The following is a 12,986-nucleotide window of genomic DNA, read 5'->3' on the forward strand; positions in this document are numbered from 1 at the left end:
TGTTGATCGTGTATTGATCCGATAAGCAGCCTGTATTGTTATATGGTTGTTGTTTTTTTGCTTTATATACTTCGTTCCCTTTTTATTTTATTTTGTAACAATATATATTCCTTAATTTCAGCCGAAATTTCTCATCCGACTGTGATTGATTTTTAGAAACAAAATATTTGAAAAAAACATATGTACAACTTAAATGTATATCCGATTGTTGCTACTATTAGCCATAAAATTCGGAAATTAACTTAAAAGTATAAGAGATTGTGTTGATTTGTCTATCGATGTTCATCTTGTGAAACAGATATAAATACTAAAACGTGTATTATAAGTTGAAGTATATCCGAAACATTATACCTTTTTTTTTTCAAGTATACTAAACATGCATAACTTCTTCTCCAACTATATACGCTAGATACTTGTGATTTTAATTTTTTGTGCCTTCTTTATATATTTTTATGGACTAACAAAGCCCATTGTAATTTCTGGCTTGGGCCAAAGATTTATCAGTCCATATACAGGCTTTAAATTGGTTATATCTTGTCTCAGAATTTGATTTTCCATACGATACATGTTTTTACAAAATGATCACGCCCATTTAGACTTTACTTGAACCAATGTTAACAAAATCTAAAGACTTTATGTATGTTATGGTTGCTAACAAATTGAAAAGTTCTTGAGTTAACAAACATATAATAAATAAAAAAAATTGATCAAAAAACATAAGACATATACATATAACTCAAATACGTCTCAAGACTTCCTTGTATACAACATTTTTGGTTATATTTGAATCTTTCCCATCGTCGTCCACTATGATGACTTTTCATCCCTTTTTTGTAGTGACACGAGAAACTGCTACATACAATTGACCATGAGTGAATACTGGTTTTCGTAGGTATAATCCAACATTAGATAGTGATTGACCTTGACTTTTATTGATGGTCATTGCATAGCAAACTGTTACTGGAAATTGTCTTCGTTGAAACTTGACTGCAATCTTATTGTCAGATGGAGCAACAATCATTCTTGGTATATAGGTGAGGTTACCAAAGCAATGTCCAGTAATAATCTGCGCTTCAATGGTATGTTCACCTAACCTTTCAACTTGTAGTCTTGTCCCATTGCACAATCCTTTTGTTTGGTCAATGTTACGAAGTAACATTATCGGAACTCCTGGATTCAAAGCAAGAACATGGTTGAAAGGACCCGTTCATATACATTATAAACGATTCACAATAGTTGATTACATTGCGAGGTATTTGACCTCTATATGATACATTTTACAAACATTGCATTCGTTTTTAAAAGACAAACTTTTTTTACATCGAAAATTGACAGGCATGCATACCATTTCATAATATCCACTATCTAACTATAAATTGATTTAATAATAATCTTTGATGAACTCAATGACTCGAATGCAACGTTCTTCAAAATATGCTATGAAAGACTCCAAGTAATATCTTTAAAATGAGCAAATGCACAGCGGAAGATTTCTTTAACACCTGAGAATAAACATGCTTTAAAGTGTCAACCAAAAGGTTGGTGAGTTCATTAGTTTATCATAATCATTTATTTCTATCATTTTAATAGACCACAAGCATTTCATTTCCAGTTCTCATAAATATACGTCCCATGCATAGAGACAAAATTAATCATTCATATGGTGAACACCTGGTAACCGACATTAACTAGATACATATAAGAATATCCCCTATCATTCCGGGATCCTCCTTCGGACATGATATAAATTTCGAAGTACTAAAGCATCCGGTACTTTGGATGGGGTTTGTTAGGCCCAATAGATCTATCTTTAGGATTCGCGTCAATTAGGGTGTCTGTTCCCTAATTCTTAGATTACCAGACTTTAATAAAAGGGGCATATTCGATTTCGATAATTCAACCATAGAATGTAGTTTCAATTACTTGTGTCTATTTCGTCAAACATTTATAAAAGCGCATGTATTCTCAGTCCCAAAAATATAAAGGGTAAAAAGGCAAATGAAACTCACCATACTGTATTTCGTAGTAAAAATACATATAACGTCATTGAACAAGTGCAAGGTTGGCCTCGAATTCACGAACCTAAATTAATTATATATATTTATGTGTTGGTCAATATTTGTCTAACAAATTAGGTCAAGTCATAGTGTACCACAATCCTAATGCTCGAGACTAATATGCAAAAGTCAACAAAAGTAAATTTGACTCAAAATAATTTCCAAAAATCTATACATGATTAATATATAGTTTAAATATCGTCGTTTTATATTTTTAAATATTTTTAAAAGATTTATTAGAGTAAATAATATAATTTAATTATTAATAAATAAAATTTTATATTAAATTTATATAATAAAATATACTTTTATATATATTAAGTAATAAAATTTATAGGGTTCATTTAATATCATAAAGATAATATGATAGGTATTATTAAAGTAAGTTATTACACGTAGTAAAATATGTTTGTATCACATATTTATTTGATAAAATAATATCTATAATGATAGTAAGTAAAAGTTGTATTATTTTGTAATAATAATTATTATTATAAAAATATCAATATTTATAATTACTAAGATGACATTATGATAAAACGATAATTCTAATTATGAAAACTTTAATATTTACGATAATTTTTAATATTATCTTTAAAATAATAATTCTATTTAAAATAATAATAATAATGATTTTTTTTAGTAACAATGACATTTCTATTAAAATAATAATTTTTGTTAAAATGATAGTTTTAATACTAACGATACTTTTAATAATAATAGTAATGATAAAAATAATAAGAACGATAATTTTATCTAAATTAATATCTTATAATATTTTAATTTCATCATGATACTCTTACTTATTATTTCCTAATTGTTTCGTTTAATAGCTTTTAATCGTCTTTTATATCGTGTTCATAATAATGATAATAATAGTAATCAAAATAATTAGATGTTACAAATATTTGTTTTAATTACACTAATATTAATAATGATAGTTACTATAACATTATTAACGATAATACTAATAATTATCTAAATGATAATATAGTAATAATAATAATAACAATAACAATAACCATTTTTAAATAATGATATATATATTAATAATGATAATAATAATAATAATAATAATAATAATAATAATAATAATAATAATAATAATAATAATAATAATAATAATAATAATAATAATAATAATAATAATAATAATAATAATAATAATAATAATTGGATAATAATAATAATACTAATTATAACTTTAACGATAATAACGATAGTAATAATAAAAAAATAACAATTTTTAATGATAAATCCCTTTTATTGATAAAGATAATAATAACGATAATAATAAGATAAAACTAGAACGACGATAAAAACGACGATAATAATAATCATTTTTAATAAAAATATCGAAAATTCAATTGATTATAACTTCTAATCCGTTCATCGAAACCATTCGATATCTAAAGGAAAAGTTCTTAATTTTTCGCTAGCTTTCCAAGGACATGCATATCTTATACCTTATCTCAACCGCAAATGTAACTAATTCAAGATTCAACCTAACCTGTCTAAGGGCAATATCAAAAGTACAAACATGCATAATCCTAAATACTCGAGCACTAGTCAGGGATACACTATTAGTATGTAAAAGTTAAATTATGAGTACTCACGTATCAATATTGAGATTCAATATTGCAGGAAAGGTACGTAGACGCAACGAAAATGATAAACACTATATTGACCTCACGAGCATACCCATGAACCATACTCAATCACCTCCATAGCTATAACTCATAATTTCCTTAATCCAATCCTACTCGAAAAATAATTTCGAAATCACTCGGACAGCACTCCGTCGTAATATTTTATGTATACTAATAATATCTTGAAATAATACGGAGTAAATATATATATGTAAATCGATTGAGAGAGTTTAGAGAAAAATATTTTCAAGTTTCTATGAAATAATGAAACCTATTGAATTCTATTTATAATAGATTTTTGAATTATTAAAGTAAATTATTAAAGTATGAATTATTAAAGTGAATTATTAAAGTATAAATTATTAAAGTAAATTATTAAATTATGAATTATTAAAGTGAATTATTAAAGTATGAATTATTAAAGTAAATTATTAAAGTATGAATTATTAAACTGAATTATTAAAGTTAAAGTAAAGTAAAAATAAAGTAAAGGTAAAGTTTAAGTATAGTAAAAGTATAAAACTATGTACGTATAATACGCGTATAAATATATATAATATTAATTTAAATCGTTATATATATTTAATAAAATAAAATATAAATATCGTTATCTTTATCATACTAGTTAAGTAATGAGTTGTCAAAAGTGGTTCTAGATATTTATAAAAGTTATATACGTTTTAATGAAACAACCCAACCCGTATTAAAACCGGCCCATAAAAATTTTTTCCTTTTAATATGCTTTAAATAATACTTTAGGTCCCGTTACACATATTCCAAAACGTATTTGTTATCAAAGTAAGTTCATCGAACTTAAAACATACATTAATGATTTAAACTCCTTAATACAATGGTTCATTAATTAAATCGTAAACCGGTTATAATCATTATGACCCGACTAGTTACGTTTACACAAAACCGAGCATGGTGATTTGGGACTGCGCTACCCAAATCCTAATCGAGTCCAAAAGCAAGATCTTCTAAAGCAACCTAGCCGAGATCTCTAATTCCCAAGCTTACCCGAGCCGCCAAGCATGCGAACCTATAAAAATATCAACAACGAGAGGGTAAGCTAACGCTTAGTGAGTGAGAATATACTACATACATATATATGCATAAAATGGACACGCCACAAAATAGCAAATACCGCATACCGGAGCATCCAAACATAAAGGCAAGCTAGTCTAAGCATACCGTAAGATCACTAAGCAATGAGCTTAAGATACATCAACAAAATATAAGTTCGCCAACAACGATGTGAACAATGCCAATAAGCTACACCCGGAGGGTTAGCTACAACACGACAATACAACATTATATGTATACAATATATATGTATATATCTCTCGAATAACATAATTTGCTTACGCTTACAACACAATAACCATGGTTAACCAATCGTACAAGGGAACGATACTCGTAAGAGACCGTCGGAGTTCGTAACATCCATTAGCGTTACTTAAACACCGCGTAATCACTAATCCCCCGGGTGATGTCTTAAACACCGCGACTAATTCACCCCCATGACAATGTGGCGTCTTAAACACCGTGACGAATCCACACGCCAATCAAAATAATGAGTGGTGTCTTGAACACCGCGACATTTCCACTCCCATGACGATGTGGTGTCTTAAACACCGCGACAATACCACACGTCAATTATACAATGAGTAGTGTCTTAAACACCGCAACAATACTACTCGTCAATCCAACAATGAGTAGTGTCTTAAACACCGCGACAATACTACTCGTCAATCCAACAATGAGTAGTGTCTTAAACACCGCGACAATACTACTCACTACTTTAAATGTGGTGTCTTAAACACCGCGACAATTCCACATTCGTACACACAAACAAATACGTTATATACGCACACGCATAATTATTCCACTCACAATGTTGACCCTTCGCCATTGGGGTTATATAATCCACATCACACGCCCATGTGATAACGTACACACCAAGTGTGCACCTCGTCAAAAGGTGGTCAACCAAAACGCACAACCGTGCCAATTGGACCAATACAAAAGTCCATGAAATCCACCTATATATGAAGTGAGCTCTATAGCCGAGAATCACTTCACCCGACCCGCACCCGTCCTACACATACATATGCACATAGGATATTAACACTCACCTTGAAGTCTTGAGAAATGCTTCCAAGTAGTCCGCAACACGCCAATGGAAAGTACCTAAACCATTATCATAAATACCACAACACAATTAGATTGGATTTACAAACCAACCCAATTCGACACTTAGTGCAAATTCGACCCAAATGCACTTCCAAGTACAAACCGCGCCCAAACTTAACCAAAATTCACTAACACAAGTGATAATGGTCCTAATATGTCAATCAAACCCGAGCACAAGTGTTAAACACGTGTCTCACCCATTTTGACACCAAAACCCTAATTTTAACCAATTAAGTCAAAATCTCACCATTTACAAGTTTTACAAGCATAAACTTGCACACTAAACATAAAACCGCCAATAACAACCATAAACCCGAATATTGGTGTTAATCTCCAATTAACAACTAAATGGGTTCCATCTAAGAATCATACAATCAAAAGCCCTAAATTTGAATGATGAACACAAAAACGAATTTCGGAGTTAGAGCTTACCACTAGTATCACCACGTAGCCAAGAACGAGGAGAACACACTTTCCAACTATGCCAAAGATCGAATCACAAGTCTTGAACCCCAAATCTTCACTTAAATCCAAAGAGGATTTATGTTTTGAGAGAATAAATGGAAGAAAAATGAAAAAGGAAATGAAATGAATGAGATGGGTGGCTGAGATTTATCCCACAAACTGATCCATATGCGAAATGACGGTTTTACCCCTGAACACACCCCATTTAAAGCTGAAAATCGGGTCTGGAACCAGGCTGGTCGCGGCGCGACCCTACTTGTCGCGGCGCGACAACGTGCTGCAGCTGGTGCTTCAAATTACTAGTGTTCTGATCCAGTTTTGCTCTTAATCATCGCGGCGCGAAAACAGCCTTCGCGGCGCGACCCACAACACATTTTCTTCCATTTTCGTCTAACCAAGTCCCCGTCTCATAATTCCACTCGTACGCTCCAATCCCGACTTATTTATGCAAGCAAACCCTTCTAGAAGACCCTAGAACGAACCCTTACCAATAATCTTGCATGCATGCGTAACCACCACCTTATATACGCATATTCCCACGCGTACATGCAACGTACACTATCGTACACCGCGTATCTCTCGTTCCAACTATATATATACATGAATTCATACACAACCCGAACCATATACACATGTATATCTAAATATCTCCACTGTATATACATACATATGTACATATATATATATTCTCGCATATGAAATATTCGGGTGTTACAACTCTCCCCCACTTAGAATTGATCACGTCCTCGTGATCCTTGTTACTTAACCAAACGAACCACACTCCACGGTCCTCAACTTAAGTCCCAAACCGACTTTCCTAGGCAACTCTTTCCAATGAATTACCTTTAACAACTAAAATCGTCACCCGCGGTTATCAAGTTACCATCCGAGCATTAAAGCCATGCTCAATCCCGCACACCGGGAAACTCAACCAAATCTCGAACCGAGATATCAACCCTCTAACGTACCATTACCAAGTACAATGCTAAAAGCAACCAAGTCTCAAACCTAAGGTCAACAATCCGAAACGATGAAGACCGAACCAAACGAATCCTTACGGACAACACCAATCACTATACATCCCTTGTAGTGCGCAACACGAACCATATGCAACTACCGTAACATCATAAACACACGGCTAAAACCGATAGCGTCCAACGACCATGGCAACGCTAAACCCGAGGTGTACAAAATCAACTCTCGTCACACCCGTAACAACATGTGAGCGAAACACGGCTATCGCATCACTAATTCCACAACATGGTCCTAACGATCCCACCATCGGCGTATAAAATAACCGATAGATCACAACTCAACATGGCCGAAACAACCCGAGCCAAAACACATATGGAGGATGGTCGAAACAACCCGAACCTTAGTGAATTCGCACAACCCGAAATCCACCAACCCAATCCATATATCTCACAACGAAATGACCGCACAACCCGAGTCATCGTGAATACGCGCAAACCGATATTCACTACCACCGCCACATAGTATAACCGAGGATGGCCGTACAACCCGAGCCTTAGTGAATCCGAACTACCCGACATTCACTACCTCAAACTATGAGCTCAACCAACAAGGACAATCGTACTACCCGAAATATTGTGAATACGAACAACCCGATATTCACGTGAAATGTCCCGTTCTTATTGATTAAAAACGTTCCATATTAATTGATTTCGTTGCGAGGTTTTGACCTCTATATGAGACGTTTTTCAAAGACTGCATTCATTTTAAAACAAACCATAACCTTTATTTCATAAATAAAGGTTTAAAAAGCTTTACGTAGATTATCAAATAATGATAATCTAAAATATCCTGTTTACACACGACCATTACATAATGGTTTACAATACAAATATGTTACATCGAAATCAGTTCTTGAATGCAGTTTTTACACAATATCATACAAGCATGGACTCCAAATCTCGTCCTTATTTAAGTATGCGACAGCGGAAGCTCTTAATAATCACCTGAGAATAAACATGCTTAAAACGTCAACAAAAATGTTGGTGAGTTATAGGTTTAACCTATATATATCAAATCATAATAATAGACCACAAGATTTCATATTTCAATACACATCCCATACATAGAGATAAAAATCATTCATATGGTGAACACCTGGTAACCGACATTAACAAGATGCATATATAAGAATATCCCCATCATTCCGGGACACCCTTCGGATATGATATAAATTTCGAAGTACTAAAGCATCCGATACTTTGGATGGGGTTTGTTAGGCCCAATAGATCTATCTTTAGGATTCGCGTCAATTAGGGTGTCTGTTCCCTAATTCTTAGATTACCAGACTTAATAAAAAGGGGCATGTTCGATTTCAATAATTCAACCATAGAATGTAGTTTCCCGTACTTGTGTCTATTTTGTAAATCATTTATAAAACCTGCATGTATTCTCATCCCAAAAATATTAGATTTTAAAAGTGGGACTATAACTCACTTTCACAGATTTTTACTTCGTCGGGAAGTAAGACTTGGCCACTGGTTGATTCACGAACCTATAACAATATATACATATATATCAAAGTATGTTCAAAATATATTTACAATACTTTTAATATATTTTGATGTTTTAAGTTTATTAAGTCAGCTGTCCTCGTTAGTAACCTACAACTAGTTGTCCACAGTTAGATGTACAGAAATAAATCGATAAATATTATCTTGAATCAATCCACGACCCAGTGTATACGTATCTCAGTATTGATCACAACTCAAACTATATATATTTTGGAATCAACCTCAACCCTGTATAGCTAACTCCAACATTCACATATAGAGTGTCTATGGTTGTTCCGAAATATATATAGATGTGTCGACATGATAGGTCGAAACATTGTATACGTGTCTATGGTATCTCAAGATTACATACTATACAATACAAGTTGATTAAGTTATGGTTGGAATAGATTTGTTACCAATTTTCACGTAGCTAAAATGAGAAAAATTATCCAATCTTGTTTTACCCATAACTTCTTCATTTTAAATCCGTTTTGAGTGAATCAAATTGCTATGGTTTCATATTGAACTCTATTTTATGAATCTAAACAGAAAAATTATAGGTTTATAGTCGGAAAAATAAGTTACAAGTCATTTTTGTAAAGGTAGTCATTTCAGTCGAAAGAACGACGTCTAGATGACCATTTTAGAAAACATACTTCCACTTTGAGTTTAACCATAATTTTTGGATATAGTTTCATGTTCATAATAAAAATCATTTTCTCAGAATAACAACTTTTAAATCAAAGTTTATCATAGTTTTTAATTAACTAACCCAAAACAGCCCGCGGTGTTACTACGACGGCGTAAATCCGGTTTTACGGTGTTTTTCGTGTTTCCAGGTTTTAAATCATTAAGTTAGCATATCATATAGATATAGAACATGTGTTTAGTTGATTTTAAAAGTCAAGTTAGAAGGATTAACTTTTGTTTGCGAACAAGTTTAGAATTAACTAAACTATGTTCTAGTGATTACAAGTTTAAACCTTCGAATAAGATAGCTTTATATGTACGAATCGAATGATGTTATGAACATCATTACTACCTTAAGTTCCTTGGATAAACCTACGGGAAAAGAGAAAAATGGATCTAGCTTCAATGGATCCTTGGATGGCTCGAAGTTCTTGAAGCAGAATCATGACACGAAAACAAGTTCAAGTAAGATCATCACTTGAAATAAGATTGTTATAGTTATAGAAATTGAACCAAAGTTTGAATATGATTATTACCTTGTATTAGAATGATAACCTACTGTAAGAAAAAAATATTTCTTGAGGTTGGATGATCACCTTACAAGATTGGAAGTGAGCTAGCAAACTTGAAAGTATTCTTGATTTTATGAAACTAGAACTTTTGGAATTTATGAAGAACACTTAGAACTTGAAGATAGAACTTGAGAGAGATCAATTAGATGAAGAAAATTGAAGAATGAAAGTGTTTGTAGGTGTTTTTGGTCGTTGGTGTATGGATTAGATATAAAGGATATGTAATTTTGTTTTCATGTAAATAAGTCATGAATGATTACTCATATTTTTGTAATTTTATGAGATATTTCATGCTAGTTGCCAAATGATGGTTCCCACATGTGTTAGGTGACTCACATGGGCTGCTAAGAGCTGATCATTGGAGTGTATATACCAATAGTACATACATCTAAAAGCTGTGTATTGTACGAGTACGAATACGGGTGCATACGAGTAGAATTGTTGATGAAACTGAACGAGGATGTAATTGTAAGCATTTTTGTTAAGTAGAAGTATTTTGATAAGTGTCTTGAAGTCTTTCAAAAGTGTATGAATACATATTAAAACACTACATGTATATACATTTTAACTGAGTCGTTAAGTCATCGTTAGTCGTTACATGTAAATGTTGTTTTGAAACCTTTAGGTTAACGATCTTGTTAAATGTTGTTTACCCAATGTTTATAATGTGACGATCGCTTCAAATCCATATGGACAATACGTCATTCATTGATTTCATTGCGAGGTATTTGACCTCTATATGATACGTTTTGTAAACATTGCATTCTTTTGAAAAGGCACACCATAAATGAATATTTAAATCAAAGGTTTTTAACATCTGATGATTTCTACATATAGACAATCACTGTAAATAATAGTTTACAATAGTACTTCCGTTGACAGTACAGTCAAAATAAGATACATGGTGATGATTTGGTGAATGCAACGTTTCCTTGAAAAATATGCCATGTATGACTCCATGCACATAGCTTGTCTAACATATAAGCAAACAGCGGAAGACTTCTAGAAACCTGAGAATAAACATGCTTCAAGTGTCAACACAAAGGTTGGTGAGTTCATAGTTTTAATATTACACATAATCCGTATATCAATGTGGATTTACAAAAGTTCGGTTGTTTTATTCAAAACGTTTATCAATAGGTTTTACATAAAAGGTGGATCACAAGATTTCAGTTGTTTTATCCGAAACGTTTATCAATCGGTTCTACAAAATTGAGCACCCTGGTAACTAAACTTTAATGCTTATATAATTTGTACCCTTTATATAATCATCTTAATAATACACGCAAACCAACGTGTACGCTTCTCAAATAGCATACGTCCGTTAAAAGGCTAGTGCTCTAGCTCGGACGGGGATATCAAGCCCTATGGATCCATATATAACTACTCGCGCCTACCAGTTCTTATAACCGGCAGTTACTAGTTACCAAAGCTAAGGGATTTTCGGTTCAAACTCGGTGTAGAATTTAGTATGTACTTGTATCCATTGCGTTTAAAATAAAGTGCATGTATTCTCAGCCCAAAAATATAGATTGCAAAAGCAATTAAAAAGGGAGCAATGAAACTCACGCATATAAATATTGTATATCGGTTAATAAAGCATTTGCATGTATTCTCAGCCCAAAAATATATGTAAAAAGGGATCAAATGAACTCACTGTTTAATATTGATATACAATATTGCAGGAAAGCACGTAGGCGCATCGGAGATGATAAACACGAGGTTTGATTCACAAAAAATACCCCCGAACATTACCCATAACCTCCTTGGCAATAACCCATAATTTCCTTAGCTCTAGCTTGCTCGAAAACTCATTTTGAAAAATACTTGAACAGCACTCCGTCGTAATATTTTAAGTACATTATTATTTTTGTATCGCAAAAATAATAACACTAATAATAAAAATAATAAGATTAATAATAATCTTATTATTATTAATAATAATAATAATAATAATAATAAAATAAATAAATACGGAGTAAAAATAATATATATATGTGTGTGTGATTTATCTGGCCAAAACTCGAGAATTTATAGCACTTGGCCTGAAATCTGGAGTCATGCGACTCGCATGGAAATGGCCTTCTGGCCATGCGACTCGCATGAGGACCAGGGACAGCTCACATTGATTTGTAATTTAGCTCGTCGACATAATTAAATATTAATATAATATATATAATTTAAATAATTAATTATATATTATATTAAATTCACGTGCATAGTTGACTTGTAATTTTTGTTCCGATAAGTCGTACGTCATCACTCGACTTATGTCCCGGTTCTGGTTTTTCGAATGTCCTTTCGTACGCTGAGAAAACTTGCATTTTACGTTTCGTGACACGTACCTTTGTCAAAATATAGCCTTAAGTTATCCATAAACTATACCACTCATAGTATATCTTAAACTTTCGAGTATTTTGGTCATTTACTTCTATAAATCATCATCTCGTTATTTGCTAAAAATACATTTTAAAATAGTGTTTTACTGTAGCAATTCACTGTAGCAAAGTCAATTTCACTGTAGCAAATAGTGATTTTCGAAAACACTGTAGCATTTTGAGTAATGTGGCAATTTGAAAACACTGTAGCAAATTAGTGTTTAACTGGTTCATCTTAAACGCTTTAGTTAACTTATCTAAATATCAATTGAATCAATAAACGAATGTTACTATCGTTTATTATATATATGTATATATCTTTTTAATATACATAAATCAGTTTTTAAATACACATTGGACGTTATTTATAAATAAATTTTAATAATAAATATTTAAATTTATCATATACATTAAAATAGATATTTAAACCAATAAGTTTAATGTACGGTAT

The 12,986-nt window shown here is 32.1% G+C and overlaps 1 protein-coding gene across 1 annotated transcript; it reads right to left on the minus strand.

Moving 5' to 3' along the window:
• Nucleotides 1-820: 820 nt before the first annotated feature.
• Nucleotides 821-1,159, minus strand: LOC139888360 (uncharacterized). Its single transcript, XM_071871369.1, has one exon. It carries the CDS (start codon nt 1,157-1,159, stop codon nt 821-823), a length of 339 nt encoding a protein of 112 aa, XP_071727470.1.
• Nucleotides 1,160-12,986: the final 11,827 nt, after the last annotated feature.

This window comes from Rutidosis leptorrhynchoides, chromosome 2 (genome assembly GCF_046630445.1).
Source record: "Rutidosis leptorrhynchoides isolate AG116_Rl617_1_P2 chromosome 2, CSIRO_AGI_Rlap_v1, whole genome shotgun sequence".
NCBI lineage: Eukaryota > Viridiplantae > Streptophyta > Magnoliopsida > Asterales > Asteraceae > Rutidosis > Rutidosis leptorrhynchoides.

Coding starts and splice junctions, on each gene's coding strand:
- LOC139888360 (XM_071871369.1), bottom strand. CDS start 1,159: ATGTTACTTCGTAACATTGACCAAACAAAAGGATTGTGCAATGGGACA.